The sequence below is a fragment of the Acinonyx jubatus genome, chromosome B2, assembly GCF_027475565.1.
Source record: "Acinonyx jubatus isolate Ajub_Pintada_27869175 chromosome B2, VMU_Ajub_asm_v1.0, whole genome shotgun sequence".
Classification (NCBI taxonomy): Eukaryota; Metazoa; Chordata; class Mammalia; order Carnivora; family Felidae; genus Acinonyx; species Acinonyx jubatus.
This window is the reverse complement of record NC_069385.1, coordinates 136,218,434-136,235,389: the sequence shown is the minus strand read 5'-3', so window position 1 is coordinate 136,235,389 and position 16,956 is coordinate 136,218,434. Positions and strand designations below refer to the sequence as shown.

Here is a 16,956-nt window from a genome sequence, read left to right as displayed (position 1 = left end):
AACGGTTGCCCTCTTCCCGCAGGTAAGTCGGCCGATTCCCTCAGCCCGGCCCGTTCGTGAAACTTTGTGACGTGCCACAGCATACCCACTGCCCCTTCCTGTCACCACTCTGCAGCTCATGTGGAAAAAGAATTCAAGGGAGTATAGGCTCCCTGCACGTGGAAGGTGGTAACTTGGACACTGTAAGGTGAGTCAACGAGAAGATTGTCTGGTGAACCAGCAAGTTCACACAAACTGAAAAGGAGGAGTTGGAGGCTCAACCTGTGTGGATTCACTCAACAGATCCATATGATTTGACCGCAACAGCGTGATTTATGAGAAATACATACTTCACCATTAAGATATGTATTTGGTCCCCACTCATGATTCCTGATTCGCGGCTCCCCAAACCCCAGCATTTCCTAAGCGGTGAGTGATACAGAGGTCTGTTAAGAGAGGGGACCTTTGGGAAGCACCCAAGGACAGTGGCCAGGTGCCAGGAGAACCAACCACGTGAGCAGTGGACTGGAACCTTCAGTCTGACCCCCCCCCCACCCCACCCCCGACCTTGAGGAAGGTGAGAGGAGCTAGAGGTTCAATCAGCCAATGGCCAATGACCTGGTCGATCATCACTATGTAAGGATGCCTCCATAAGAACCCAAAAGGACAAAATTCTAAGAGCTTCTGGGCTGGAAGACCTAAGGAGATGCAAAGTGACTGGCGTGGAGACAGAGTGGAAGTTCCGTGCCCTTTCCCCATACCTCACCCTACACCCCTCTCCATCTGGCTGGGGATCTGTATCCTTTATCAAACTGGTGAAGGTTAAGTGTCTCCCTGAGTTCTGTGAACCACTCTAACAAATTAGTCAAACCTGAGTGGGATTTCATTGGAACCTCCAATGTGTAGCTGGTGCCCAAGGAATAGCGAGCTTGTGGGTGGCATGAGGTGGGTGATAAGGGGACAGCCTTCCAGGACTGAGCCCTTAACCTGTGGAGTCTCATGCAATCTCTAGATAGGTGGTGTCGGAATGGAGTTAAATTCTCAGAACCCTACTGGGGACCGAAATCTGCTAGGTGTTTGGGGAGCGAGGGAAGTACTTACCTGCCATGTTGGAACTGGGTCCAGAAACCCTGAAAGACTGATGAATTCACCCACCCAGCACAGTGAGACAATGAAAAATAGTACCAAGGAATAATTCTGACACTATCCTGAGGAAATATATTTATCATATGGACACAGAGACCGACTTATAGGAGTCTAATTTCATGTTTTGTTCGTTTTTATTTACTCCTGACTCCTACTGAACCCAAAGTAAAACTAGAAAATACCTTCCCACCCAAGAATTCAAACGAAAAGCAAATCTCCACAAGTCTCCTTTCCTGCTTCATCCTACCTCAGAAAGCTCAGCCCCCCTCTGAACGCCTCAGCCGGCAGCTCTGGGACGATAAATTTCCAGCCCGTCCTCTGGATTTTTGTCTTTTACTATCACTGCAAATTCGGCAGATAATAAAGTCCTTAACTACCCCCAAACCACCTCCCTTCCTAACTCCTGTTCTATTACCACCAGCCTTGGTTCTCCAGACAGTAGTGAAAAGCTGCTCACCTTTGCTTCAAAAGGCCCTTGTGCGCACGTGAACCATCGTATGTTCCCAAGTCCAGCCCCTCAATGGTTATTTCCGGGCTGGGCTCCTTGGATCTCTTTAATCTTATTTCCACATCAAAAATCCTCCACTGTTTCCCACTCTCCACATTCCAACCATTCCTTCTGTCCAGCGGGGCATGTTATCAACTCCACTTGGTCATTCCCAGTCACCCTGAAGAACACCACCCCCATATCGGGTGGGACAGTCGCCCCACAACCCGGCAACGCACCCCAGTTCATGATCGTGCATGTCAAATTCATCTCTATACCTACACCTGTATTCCAACTCCTATACGTAGCTCTCTTCCAACTATCAAGACTTCTGACGATCACAGCTGCAGGTGGAAACCTTGTTCTTGGAAGGTTAAAATTCAGTCGCCATTTTGTATTCTGCACTGAGGTTATTAACCCCATTTCCCCGACTGAACTGTGAAGTTCTTTTTTTTTTTTTTTTAATTTTTTCTTTTTCAACGTTTATTTATTTTTGGGACAGAGAGAGACAGAGCATGAACGGGGGAGGGGCAGAGAGAGAGGGAGACACAGAATCGGAAGCAGGCTCCAGGCTCTGAGCCATCAGCCCAGAGCCCGATGCGGGGCTCAAACTCCCGGACCACGAGATCGTGACCTGGCTGAAGTCGGACGCTTAACCGACTGTGCCACCCAGGCGCCCCTAAACTGTGAAGTTCTTAAAAAGCGGGTCGCATCCTTTGCTATGTCTGCATGCCTCCTGCACTCAGTCCCCAGCAAGAGGCAGGACAAACACTCGTTATATTGACAAGGGAAAAATGCTCCACAACAGTGAAAGCCAGACACGTTCCCATTATGTCTAGGCCTGTGCCTGACCCGAGCCTCTGTATCCCCCTGGGTCCAGAGAAACAAGGGGTAGCTCAAGGCAGTCATGGAGGGGGAAAAGGGAGACCTCTTCCTTTGCCTCAATCACTCATTGATAGCACTGGTTTTCTGCCACTCCCGGGTCGGGGCTGGCGGGGGGGCGGGGGCTGGCTCCCTCACAGGGTCTCCGAGTCCTGCAGGAAACAGGATGCCAAGCATACGGGTAGGAGCACAACAGGAAATGGCCACAGTACCTCCCTGCCCCATCCTCCGTGCCTCAGTCTCCTCCTCTCTCCTTTTCTACTTTTCCTGCTTACGTCCCCCAGTCCACGTCAGGTCCTCCTAAGCCTACCATCCAGCCCCTCCTCCTCCCAGTGAGAGCCCCATGGCCAACTCTCAGTCCCTTGTTACCTCTGGCCAGGTGGCTGGCCACAATTACAACCTTCGGAGCGGGTTTTCCCTTCCTCGCTCCCTTCCCTCCATGTAATCCTCACACCGGAGGCCGGTTTCATCCACTCCCGGCACAATTCCAATCACGTCACTTCCTTGTTGGAAAACCACTGGACACGTTCCACAGCCCCCTCACCTAAGTAGCTTCCTCACTGACATCCACTCGTGTCCTCCTGCCACCCACGGTAGCACGAGGAGGAAAAAAAAACTCAGTCGGGTACACAATATACGTGCGTTTACTGGACCTCACGTGCTCAGTAACAGTTAGTTCTCTTTCTACGTGACCTCCTCCCGCTAAAAAAAAAAAAAAAAAAAAAATCACAATTTAAGTTGATCATGGGAAGATTTTTCAGGAGTGCTTCCTAACCATCCGTTTAGACGTGACCTTGTCCTCTTCCGATCGCTATCACCTGCAGCTCTTACGAGATTTAACGTCAGCTCTACACTGCGAGAAACACCCATCGCCACATCTTATTCTGTTCACAAGACGTACGGTCACGTACTCCTCTCTCTGCAAGGGCTTGGCACCCAGAGAAGCGTCCAGGACTAGCCTGATCACCAAGCCGCTACGCAACCTTCACCCGGGTCTTTCACGTCCACAGACGACCCGTCCCAGCTCTCGAAGTCGGAGCTGTGGCTTTTACCTTGTCGCTACCGCCGGAACCAAGAGCCCACCTACCATGTCCATTGTGAACGTGCTTGTGGGTTTTTCCTTTCCTGGGGGTTGACTGGCATGAAGATGAAGCATTGTTGGTGGCTGTTTTGACGTCTTCCGTCTCATCGTCTTCCTCCTCGACGTCCTCCTCGTCCTGAGAGCTTCCGAAATAAACCATGCTGTTGGGCAGCGCAGGAGAGCCTGGTGGGTTTAAGGGAAGAGGGCTCGTGAACACAGGCCCGGGTCCTCGCCCCTTCCAGAAGGGGCACTACACATGGAGACATTTATTAAGGCACGAACCTAAATCCTCAGGCCTGAGCAGAGAACACAAAGCTATTCGTCTCCACCGCCACTTTTGTTTTTCAAACATCCCCCAGGAAATAAAACTCCATCTGTGTCCTTTCAACGGATTTCAAGCAAAATCGCCTCAGTAGGGAGATGATGCCATTCACCCAACACAACAAATCAAAAGAATGTCTAGCTCATATGAATAGTTGTGAGGGGGTGGGCGTGGGGGAAGTAAAATTAAAAACACCTATTCACGATGTCAAGGAAGAGACAAAGGCTATTCTGGGTTATGCACTTAACTTACTCAACTTAATGTGACTTTAAACAAATGAATTTCAAAGTGAAAGACAAACCAAGCGGCAGTAACAGAGAATACGACATTTCCTACATACAGTAATGGTCTTGAATTCACATGAGGTGAGTCACAGACATGGATCCCCCCAAAATCGCAATATATTTGGAAGCTACTTTGATATTACGATCAGGTTAATAGCATGTGAAATTATTAAAATAAATTCCTGCACAAGACTGACTGAAAGTGCTGGATTAAAAAAACAAAACAAAAACCTAAGAGAAAACCCCACATCCCTCACACTCCTTTTACACCTTAACCTCCTCATGCCCCCAGATGTTTTCATTTCTGCATTTAATATTTTTTTTTTTTTAACATTTTATTTTTGAGACAAGGAGAGACAGAGCATGAACAGGGGAGGGTCAGAGAGAGAGGGAGACACAGAATCTGAAACAGGCTCCAGGCTCTGAGCTGTCAGCACAGAGCCTGACGCAGGGCTCAAACTCACGGACCGCGAGATCATGACCTGAGTTGAAGTCGGCCGCTTAACCGACTGAGCCACCCAGGCGCCCCCATTTCTGCATTTAAGATAAAGCAGGAACACCAGAAAAGAAGGTTGCTAATATGAAACAGCATGATATGGTTCTTTATCAAACAATGACCATTTAAAGATGACACAACTCACTGGTACATTGTTTAGAACCAGAGGCTACTTAAAAATCCAAAGAAATTCTCCCAAATTATTTCTAGCAACAACTATAATCTTTAGTATTTATTTTTCAGAGAGAGAGAGAGAGAACGAGAACCATGAGCAGGGGAGGGACAGAGAGAGAGGGAGACAGAGGATCTGAAGCAGACTTCGTGCTGACTGATGAGGGGGCGTGGGGCAAGCTGAGCGGGCAAAATACAGGCTGGTACCCACATCCCCCCCCCCCCACCAGTGGAATATGTGTAATATTCCTCGGACACCCCCAGCTACCCGAGAACAAAGGAAAGGGGTCTCAGGGCTTGCCATGGTATGCAGGGAAGTAAGACAAATGGAAAATTATCCCTTGCTGCCTATGGCCCACTGACAAGTCCTTGAAACCGGCAGAGTGACCTCCCTCTAGGAGCTCAGCTGCCTCGATGAGGACACTTTGCTGGGGGCAAAAGAGAACCTTAGCTTAACATTATCCCAACCTCAAGGATCCTGTAAGTCTACTTCCTTTATCACAACTGCCTTAAGATATATGCTGGCGATTGTACCCCAAGCTTATGCCCCCCTCCTCCCCCAATAGGCATCGGAAGGGTCTCGTGACTGAGATTTTATTAAACGGTAATAAATGGTGTTTCCCTAGTAACAGCTAGCCCCTCAAGGTCCTGGAAACCTTGCTTCCAAAATTCCTTGGAGACTTACTCTATCCCTGACCCCCTCCCAGCCTGAGGGTATATGATGAGTTACCTGTCACGACCCCATGCAGCTCTTCCTGCCCACGGGTCCTGTCCCTGTGCTTTAATAAAGTCACCTTTTTGTACCAAAGACATCTTCAAGAATTCTTTCCTGGGTCAGCTCCAGACCATCCCACTGTCACCCCAAAACTGCATCAACAGCACAGAGCCCGATGGGGGCTCGAACTCACAAACCACAAGACCATGACCTGAGCAGAAGTCAGAAGCGTGACCAGCTAAGCCACCCCGGTGCCCAACAATTTTAATCTTCTTAACCATGAAGTATTTTAGGAAAGAGTTACTACCAAGCAGCCGAAGACCTATTAAGTGTGAAATTTATTTCTTCTCTTGCCCACTTTCCTGTGAATGAGCTAATGCTCCGGGATAGCAACAAAGACACAGGTAACCGATCTGCTCTCCTTCCCAGTGGAGGTCTCTAAAACCATCCCTGTCCGGCTTCTGGGCCACACGATCCAACAAGGACACAGAAGTGAATGAGCAGCATCAGGGAACAGAGGTCGCCACCCCAATACCCGCCCTGCAGAAATGCAAAGAGCACACAGCTCTCCAAGCCACCTTCCGTCTGCCGCAGTCATGACCTTTTGTGCATGTTAAAAACCCCAAAATTACGTGGGTCACAGCACTAGGTAGAAATGAAAACTCCACAAAAGCGATTAACCTGTTTTTCCCCCCCTCCCTTTTGATCATCTCCAATTGGAAGCAGGTTTTTGATAGAAGGAAGGTTCTTATAAACAGAAAAGTAAAGTAAGGAAATGAAAAGGAAAAACTATCTGGCCATACTTCCCCTGGAACGATATATATCTATACTTGTTCTAAAGTGGTTTTATAATCAGTAGGAGACTGACTAGGAAAAGGGGACAGCACTCTCCCGTTTCCCACTTGGGAGGTCTGCAGTCAGGCTGTGCACAGGGTAGGCGAGGTACAGTCAAACAACCAGTGCTGGTGGATCCTTGTTCCCAAGTCTAACTGCTTAGGTACTTTAAAAAACGCTGGACTAACTGTATTTCAGCACTCATGAGACAGAGATGGATGTATTTTCCCATGGGCTCTAACTCATCCTGGCACATATGTGACGTATGGGTGGATCATCTCTTCAAATTCCTTCCAGATTAAAAGACCCAGGTCTGATTTCTTCTAACGAAGAGCCGCCCTGGGCTCCATCTTGGGACACGCGGACCAGCACAGAGAAGAACAGGCGTGTGCGGAGAGCACACGGCAACCCGAGGACGCAGCGGCCAGCCAGGGGGGGCAGCAGGGGAAGGGATGTGCTGGGGGCAGGGGGTGGCAGGTGCCCCTCCAGCCTTCCCCAGTCTCCTCTCAGCAGGAAAGGCAGTGAACTCTGCAACCAAGGCTAATGGGAGGTCATCTTTAAAAACAAAAACAAAAAAAGGGAGGGATTAAGACTGAGAAAAATGGTCTATATTTCAAATAGAATCAGCTGAAATCCAGGTGCAACATATGAAAAGGAATTAACTTCCACTTCAAAAAATCCTCTACAGATTCTGTTAAGTTTATTTATTTTGGGTGTGTTTTATTATTAGTTTATTGAGGGGAGGGGAGAAGAATCCCAAGCAGGCTCCACGATGTCAGTGCAGAGTCCGACTCAGGGCTCCAACTCATGAACCGTGAGATCATGACCTGAGCTGAAATCAAGACTCAGACACTTAACTGACTAAGGCACCCAGGTGGCCCTCTGGTATGGATTTTTAAAAGCCCCTGCCTTGGATAAGCATCATGAATCCACTATTCCATTCCTTATACTCGTGATTTTGAGAGAATGGGGTGAACATTATGTTCCAAAGAACTAAAGTGGAGAGAATGGCTAAAAAGCATCCAAGTTCCGTCAATATTCCCAGAAGAAAAGCACACAGGGTAACAGCTTCCACCAAAGCAGCAAACAACCAATCTTTTGCATGCATCTGTTCTAACAGCTTCTCAGCAAACAAACCCACTGCCGTAACCTCCTAGATATTCTAGAAGAGAGTCAGAGGCTAACACAGGGACGTGTAAGATGTGAAGAACCGGGATGGGCCGTCTCTGAGGGACACTCTCAGACGGAAACTCGGAACGCCACCAAGTCCGGAGGGAAGCGGCTCCACAGTCAGGTGTGGAACGAGCCGATCCGCCCTACGTTCTGGGGCACAGGGAGAAACACAGATCTCCCTCACACTAAGAGGGGACTGTGGTTCTGGTCAGATGACTGACCCACTGGTCTGGACCCAAAGATAAAGAAAGCATCCTCAAAGAGGCAAGATGGTGATGTCCCTAAGTTTCCGTCCTCGCCTTGCACCAACTCTCTCCACTGGCCGGTGCCACTCGCTGCAAACAACCCATCTCCCCCTGGGTATGGCCCTGCTGTCGTTTAGCCTGCGTTCACAAAGCCACTGCCAACCCACAACCTGTCTGCCAGAAGCCACCTCGTGAACCGTGAGCTTCTGCCCCAGAAGGAACAGACCTCCAGAATTTTCCTGGGTACCCTCATAACCTTCCATTTCACGAAGTTTGCAGTCAAACCGAAGCAAGCAGAGAACGCTGCATCCAACAGAATCTGACACTCTGTCGCCATGTGGCTACCGTACATCCTCGAAGTCCCTGCTGGCATGTCCATCTGGAAAGCTAGCATTCTGATCAGGAGAAACCAGAAGCCGGGCAAAAAGCAAAAGGAGCTTTGATTCTCACAGAGACAAAACCGGTTATTAAAAAAAAAGCATCCTATTATTTTATGCTCAAGTGAAAATAATCAAGGCGATAGAGAAACACGGCTATACGCAAATACCTGGAGAACAGCTAAAGTCCATAAAAGGAAATACCAAGCGTGTCAGGAACCACAACTAGTTAAAAGGCATTCACATAGAGCACATTTATTTCTTCTTAGCCTAGATTCAAGCTCAATTATCTAATTTACCAATCAGTTTAGAGAAAGAGGAATCTCTTAAGACACAGGAAAAGATGAAAGAAAGGGAATTTTAAAACCCTAAAAGCACACAGCAGTCTGGGTTATTTATCACTAGTGGAAATTACCCCACATTCCTCAGTATAAACATGGGTGAACGGGTGTTTTACGTAATCATATTGACCCAGAGTCCACAGAAAGTGAAATCAGTATTCGAAAATAGAAGAGTACGTATGTTTTTCGTCAAAATAGTTTTCATCAAAAATAGCATGCAACTTATAGATCCTGGTACATTAGAAATAAGCTTCGCCTCGAGGCACCTGGGTGGCTCAGTGGGTTAAGCGTCCGACTTTGTCTGGCTCAGGTCATGACTTTGCAGTTCGTGGGTTCAAGCCCCCGTGGGGAGCTCTCTGCTGACAGCTCAGAGCCTGGAGCCTGCTTTGGATTCTCTCTCTCTCTCTCTCTCTCTCTCTCTCTCTCTCTCTCTCTCTCTCTCGCACACGTGCGCGCACACACACACAATAAACATTAAAACCAATTTTTTTTTAAAAAACAAAAACCTTTAGAAGTAAGATTCATCTCTAGACAATTTATGAGAGAAAATTCTTTACTCCAAGTGTCAATGAGGCAGACTCTGGAAAAGCTCCCTGTGGGTCTAGCATTCGGGAAAACAGGCATTACAGGACTGCAAACATCAGGGAGAGAGGGCCCGGTGGTCTCGCAGCACCAAAGAGCTCTGCCAAAGAGATCTTTCCCTTTCCACAGCAAGGCTCACCTGCTGCAAAACACCAGCAAAGACAGGAAATACAAGGGGTCTCGCAGAAAGGGCTCAGCAGCCCTCAGTCTGAGCTCTGCCCTGGTGCTCCCAGGGTGGTCTCCCCAAGTCAAGGGACAAGCGCCATTCACGACCTTAATTAACAAGGCAGAGGGGCTGACTTCCCACACAGAACTACATCCTGCCTCCCCTACAAACCGTAGTTCTAAAGAGGTCATCAATGAAAGGTGAATGTTTCAAAAGACTTAAGGAACATGTTTGGACGGGGGGTGGTGTATTTGGGGAGGAGTAAAGAAGGAAGAGTTCTTTTCTACCCCATAGATGATCAAAGTGTATTGAGGGGATACAGTTTTCTACTAGAATTACAGGCAGATTTTCTCTTCTGATTATTCAAGTGCATTAGCAAATGTGGGAAAAAATCTGAACTTGGATCAGATAAGTGGATTCGGGAGTACAGAATGCATATGCACTTTGCCAAAGCCGTATTTCATTACTTTTTCAGAATTAGCTGGCAATGTCTCCACAATATTTACTGAAGTGAAAACCAAATGTTTTCATCTGGACAAAAATCAAACTGTGGTATGTTACAACCACAACAGAAATCATTTTAATCCAAAAGCTTGCTTTCTCTAATTTGGGCTGTGGTTTCTATAAAATTGGATTCTTCTCCATGAATCATAATCATGTACACATAACAAGCCCTCCTTCCCATTATCTTCCCTCCCCCGACCAGTTATCTTAACAAGCTAAACATAGCTCAGTTCTATTTTGGAAAGACCCTAAAGGGATTCCCTGCACACTGTTAGCTGGGGAGTCCAATTCCGTAGCTTGACCTAATAAACCCGCCTGGCCCACCGAGTTGGCATTTCCACGATTGATCTTTAGGCTACACACACAGAATATGAAAAGCAGCCGGCCCCTACTGTCGTTATGCAATTTTAAAACAAAACTTCAGAGTAAACTGGTAGGCACCGCGGGGGGGTGGGGGTAGAGGGGTAATTATTTACTGATTTCCTGAGTGAGAAGAAAAGCTCCGATCGTGGACATGGGAGAGTCACAGAAAAAGGCAGTTGTGACTGCCTTGGTTCATTCATCCATGTATGTCCAAGGCACTATTCTGGGCACTAGCACACCAAACAGAGCAAAGGTCTGCCCTCATGCCCCCACAGGTAAACACGAAGTATGTGGAACAACTAGAAAACAGTGAATGGCAATGTTGCTTGGTCCCTTCCAGGTCAGCCTTTATAATTCACCAGCGAAGAACTTACTTACCAGAGCTCCCAAACCTCATCCACCGTCATGTGCCTGAAGATGACTCACCATATACAACTACTCCGTGTGCTATTTAAAATATATATTTTTTTTAACGTTCATTTGAGAGAGAGCACAAGCAGGGGAGGGGCACAGAGAGAGAGAGAGAGAGAGAGAGAAGACAGAGGGAGGGGGGACAGAGAGAGGGAGAGAGGAAGAAGAAGACGGGGGGGGGGGGGAGAGAGAAGGAAAGACGGGGGAGAGAGGAAGAAGAAGACAGAGGGAGGGCGGAGAGAGAGGGAGAGAGAGGGGGGAGGAGGAGGGGGAGGGGGAATCGGAAGCAGGCTCTGCACTGATGGGATGCAGGGCTTGAACTCACAAACCTCAAGACCACCACCTAAGCCGAAGTTGGACTCTAAATCCACCCAGGAGCTCTGCGTGATTTTCTTTTTAAAGAGATCCACGTGGAGCACCTGGGTGGCTCAGTCAGTTGAGCGTCCGGCTTCAGCTCAGGTCATGATCTCGCAGTCTGTGAGTTCGAACCCCGCGTCGGGCTCTGTGCTGACAGCTCGGGGACTGGAGCCTGCTCGGATTCTGTGTCTCCCTCTCTCTCTGCCCCTCCCCCACTCATGCTCTGTCTCTCTGTGTCTCAGAAATAAACATTAAAAAAAAATTTAAAGAGACCCACATGTCTTAAATGATTTACCTCTAGCAGATCAGTAGAAAATTAATATCACTGGTCCTAAAGGAAAGGTAATTAAAATTATGGTAAAATTTTAAAACGTTCAGCTTAAGTCATTTCTGGCACTACCAGGGATACATTCAGCAGGGCATGGGCCAAATTCAAAGGGAACCCCTAATTGCTAAAGGGGTTCGGAGCTGCCTACACCTGATGCCCGTCCTAGGACTGCTCTTCCTTGTGACCTGCGCAAATCCAATTCACTGGCAAAGACCCTAACGGGATCCAAAAATCTAGGATGAAGCGTCAGCTCGGCAGTCACGCGCTCACTGGTTGTGAGACTCAGTTTCCTTGTCTGTACGGGGAGGAGGAGGAGGTCTTCAGCTGGAACAAGCGTGATAACCCCAAAGGGAACGGGGTAACATACGCCAACGCACTGTAAGCAGCTCCCACCCAAGTGGATGCTAGGTTAACGTGTGGCTTCGGGGACAAAAACTCAGAACTGTAAAGATCAGACGGTCCTGTAACTTTACGTAGGTAAGAGCAAAAGCAGTTTCTTTCCTATCTGCTTTCCTAAATGGGGGGAGCAAGCGGGTGGATAACAAGCTATGGGGGTGCAGATGTGCAAAGTGGACTCAACAAGTCAGAGGCTTTCTGGAACTGGGAGTTCAGGGAGGAATGTCGAGGGAGAGCTCGAAACCTTCAGCCATGTGAAAGTCTTCTAAGAACAGGGCAGAAGCGCCGACCTCCTCACCGCCTGGCTGGTCTGGTCTTTCCCAGGACACTCCTCCTCTGTTACAGCCCGTGGGCACCTGGGAAATTCCCCAAAGTTAGGGCACCTGTCCCACCTGCCAGAGTCCTAACAGGACGGACTCCTAGCAGTGAGAACCACTTTCGCTCCCAACAACTGTCAGCTCCTGCCGACCTGCCCATAGTAGCAACAGGAGAAGCCAACTTTTAATTAACAGCTGGAATCCTCCCCCTTACAGCCTTTCCCAGGTTTGTTATTTATACACGTGGCTTAAAACACACACAAATACACATCCCATCAAATGCAATTAGGTCTCTCTAGCTCTACCTCAAATGAACACACAAATCACACCATATGGCAGCTATGATGGGCTCAATGGTTACGTAACTTCTACTCATCAAGTTTGGAAGTGCAAACGAGTCAGAAAAGTAGCTTTATCAAGGTCACACAGCCACTATTCCAACCGCAAAGTCTCTCTCTTCATCATGCAAAGCATCCACAAATCCTAACACTGAACACCGAAGGGTCACCTTGCCTGGGGGACATGCACACTGTGAAAATTAATAAGGGGAAACCTCATTAGAGTTGGGAGGCTAGAAAGGGGAGAGGTAGCATCGATGTAAATTACAGAAAGAAGCATCAATTACAGGCCCCAACAGAATAGCAACAGGAGAAAGTCATCAATGACGGGCCCCAACAGGGAAGGATGTCCATCCCGTCTCCTGGAAGAAATCCATACCCCCTGCAACTCCGCTCTGAGAAACGATCACCACGCTGCACACATGCTTTTCTCCAATGGACTTTTCTTTTGAAATAACCCCTTCCCCAACTTCCTCCTCCATAAAGCCTTCTTCTTCTTTGATGGGTTTGCCTATGGTTTGCTTGTACACCGCAACTCCAATTCCCTGCTATTCCCAAAGAAGCCCATTTTTGCTGGTATGGGAACAGTTTTATTTTTAAGGTGACTAGTACTGAGGACTTCAGTGGTATCAGAACAACGACACCTCAGCAGCCAGCAAGGTGCTCAGCAAACAAAATAGGACTGTCCTTACTTTTACCCCCATCTACCTTCTCTAAATGGATTTCGGAAAGGACAGGAAATACTAAGGGGATCTCTAGAAATTACAGAGAAGGCCAGAACTGACTGTGAGGAATGCTACTGAATCCGTGCCAGCAGCCACTGGCTGGGAAAACGTGAAGCATGCTTTATCTCCAGGGAGGGCAAAGCCTGGTCAGAGGCCAGCTGGCCTGGAGCTCGGCCAGTCCTCTGAACAAAATGTCTTGGAATCTTAACAACTGATCAAGGTCACAGAGCAATTAAAAGGGATCCATCCTTCCCCCCCACCCCCCCACCCCATCCTCCGTGCTTAAGAATTCCAGGGTTTCATATTTCTTCCTAACTAGCCTGATAAACTATCCTGGCAAATAAATTGCTTGCTCAGCAGAACTCAGCCATGTAACACGGACTCTTCTGGAAAACCAAGCACAGGAGGCTGGTTTGATTTGCAGAAAGGAGAGGGTAGCCGCTGAAACCCTCAAGGCAAGGAGAATACCGTTTTGGATCCCATTTTTCTCCCCAAAACTACGATGCAACACGTCTCTGAAGGAACCATCAAGAAAAGGTGTGCACCACTGTGACATAGCATGGCATCCTCCCCAAAGATCGCATACGGCGTAAAGCATTCCCATTCTGCTCCCGAAGTTCATTATTAGCACTGAAGTGTTCCTTGCAGCTGGAGGATTACTTAATTGCTTTCTAGCGGGTTAAGCCCCTTTCATCCTGTGACCTCTAAGCCGCCCCAGGCTTGCATGTGCCCTACTTAACGTCTCGTCCCCAATAGCCAAAGCCAGTACTCCATCAACTTACGTGCTCCTGGTCAGTAAGGCCCGCAATGGGCTACCCGCAGTCTTGTCTACTCTGCTGGTCTTTCAGAATGTCCCTTCCTAAATCTCCACTCCTGCCTTATTCTCTTCAGGAAATTACATCTCCCGGGATGGCCACCATGGGCATCGGCTGGGCCTGTTTAACACCCACTAGCTGTAGTTTCTGAGTCCACAACAACTGTGTGCTACAGACACAATCTACCCAGGCTACAAATGAAGGAACGGGCTTAGAGCAGATTAAGTCACCTGCCAGAGATCTCAAATTCGCCAGGGCTGTGCCTGGAGGCCTCAATAACCTCCCCACCGGAAGGTGGGGGGTGGGGAGGCTTTCTGCGGCCTCAAGCCTTTTTCTACTGAGCCACCAGGATCATCTTCCTAAAGGGCCCAGGTAAAGTCAATCATCTCGTCAGCTTCTCAGCTTGTCTAACGCGAGGCCAGCTGACCTTGACACGTCCCACTTTCTTGCTTTAACTTGGGGCCTCCCAAGCACCAAACCCCTGTACCAATCCACGCCTTGGCAGAAGCTGGCCCCCTCTCCCTGCCACAAAGCCTGCGCAAGTGTTACTTCCTTAGAGCAGCCATCCCAGGCAGCCTTGGGCAGGGTGCCATTTGGGGTACAAGGTCTACTTATCGTGTGTGTCTATGCTTTCCTGTCTCTAACCTCTGTTTTCTAGGTGTCTAGCATATAAAAAGAGTTCGACAGAGGCTTGCTGAATTAATTAGCAATTGAATGACAGCTGATCACTGAAGATGCTCTAAGATTCTGGAAACAAAAGGCAGGCAAGTCCACAAACAGAAAGCACTGCTTCACAATGGCTGACAGTGTGGTTCCTCACCCAGGAATTCCCCCCTGAAAAAAAGCTCTCTCCACCAGGCAGGCCTGTGACGCTCCGCTGGGACACCACCCACGGTCAGGAGAACCGTGTAGGTGTGTGTGTACATGTTCCAGGAATCCCCTTTGGGAACCCCCCTTGTTTGCGGTGCCCCATAAAGAGAAAAATGTAAATAAGGGAATCATTTAACCTGCCGTGGCTCTCCGGTGTTAAGCTTTTTAATCTGTTAATAATCATAGTCAGAACAAAGAGAAGACGACCCAACTCATCAAGAATAACGAGACCGCTGACAGGAAATAACAGCGACCGTACCTCAGCACACGACACATACCCCCTTCCCCCCTTCCCCGGGTTTACCAGTGAAAGATACTAATTATGCCTCCGGCAGGAGACGTGTGGACCCCCTTCAAATCAGCTATTTAAAGATAAATACACTGCAGGCAAACACTTCAGGCCCCACTGCACTGTTCATTCCCTGTTTTTCCTTTTGAAATTTTAGGTCATGATCGGAAAGGACAGAGCCTTGCCGAACTCAGCTGAAAGGTCTCTGATTTTTGTAAATCGCTAAAGCATTTTTAACCCTGAATAACTGGCAAGGATGTTTACATATAGACACTAATCCTAGTAGTATTAATGGGGGGGGGGGGGAATCTCTATCCTAAGGTTTTTGTTGAAAACACCTGATGGAGGTGTGGGGAGAGGGCAGGGTCTCAGGCTCGCTGGATGTCCTGAATAAATAACCAACAATGAGGCTTACAGACCTCCATTCTCGAGGCACCTGGGTGGCTCAGTCGGTTAAGTTTCAGCTCATGATCTTGCAGTTCATGGGTTCGAGCCTGGCGTCCGGCACCGTGAGCCTGCTTCTGATTCTGTGTCTCCCTCTCTCTCTGCCCCTCCCTGGCTCGAGATTTATTCTCTTCCACCTTCTAAATTAGCACCGATACGATCACAGGTAATAATAGGGGACTAGAGAAAAGGAGGACCTGTAATCCTCGGCAACAAACATCACTTCCAGGCCTTTGATTGGACTCCTTCGTTATTTCTGCAGACAGACATTCTTCCGTATGAATAATGAGCTTAAGGCTGATTTTTACCCCTACCAGTGCCCGCCGTCACCCACAGGCTCATGAGGTAAATGGGGACGCTCTACGAGGACCTGGACTATGGGGCTCCGTCTCTGTGGTTTGGAATCCGCACTCAAGAAGAGGGAATTAGAATGCAGGTATTCGAATGTGCGTCACATCCCTGAATGCCGACTCCTGAACAGAACGCGAGCCCAGGCAAAACTTCACCGCGGATATGCATCAGCAGCAGCTGATACCAGAAAGTCAGAAATACGTCTAAATGTACACAAGGCATCTGATAAATGAGGAGGCGCCCACAAAATAGAACCGGTATTTATGGGATATGTTTAGGCAGGAAAACCAGACGGCACCAATAACAATCAAACGCATTTCCTTTGGGAGAGAGGTTGGGTTCGCAGAGGTGGGGACGCACAGATCACATATGCACACGGAAGGCTTAGTCATATTTTCATCAGAGAGGTGGTGACCAGGGGTTGTCTCTGGGAGACCGGAAGGGAGGGTATTTTGGATTTACTCTTTTACCTTCCCCACCTTTTCTGCTGATATTCCCTAGAGAAACATCGATTACTTTCATGACCAAAGAAAGTTTACCATCGTGTTTTTCTTCATTTCAAATATTAAGAAAATTACTGAAGTACCACCACAGCAGAGATCATCTATTTGACCCTTGTCTGCTTCAAAATAGGAAGTTTAATAGGTAATTACTTGCTCGAGCTAATTAATGATACACCCCACTTCCAGGACTATGATGGTACCATATGGAATCACCTATTATTTGGGGACTTTGGATGCAATTCAGGTAAAAGCACATCTGACTTCACAAAAACAGAATTTTTTTTTTTTAAATATAAAGCTAAAGAAGACTCAGCCTTTTAATACCTCATGTCGAAAATCTGTTAAGACAAAGAGAAGACGGCAATACTATGTGTCAATCTCTTACTGTTTATCAGCTAAAAACAAATAAGAAAACCTATTTAATTGCCTGGCTCAAAAACACAGGAATAAATTTCCAAGATTCAGAGCATTTTTCCCCAAATTGTTTTAAATAACTCCTAGATTTCATTTATCGAAACCTTTTGTTCCATCTGAGAACGCAAAGTAAATTGTGGCTATAAAGAGACATGGTTCTCTTTTATCTAGAGCCTTGAAACGTCAAAGCTGGGTAATGGGTAAGTTTTCCCCAGATGCAATTTACTTGAGCAATTACAGCAGGCCTCTC

General features: G+C 47.8%; 1 protein-coding gene across 6 annotated transcripts in view; it reads right to left on the bottom strand.

Moving 5' to 3' along the window:
- The window catches only part of JARID2 (jumonji and AT-rich interaction domain containing 2), a 270,402-nt gene that overhangs the window by 54,612 nt on the left and 198,834 nt on the right, over nt 1–16,956 (bottom strand). For all 6 annotated transcript variants that reach the window (XM_027040335.2, XM_027040337.2, XM_053223183.1 and 3 more), the window contains one exon: nt 3,582–3,758. In XM_027040335.2, the coding sequence (XP_026896136.1) occupies nt 3,582–3,758 (177 nt within the window). The remainder of the gene's footprint in view (nt 1–3,581; nt 3,759–16,956) is intronic.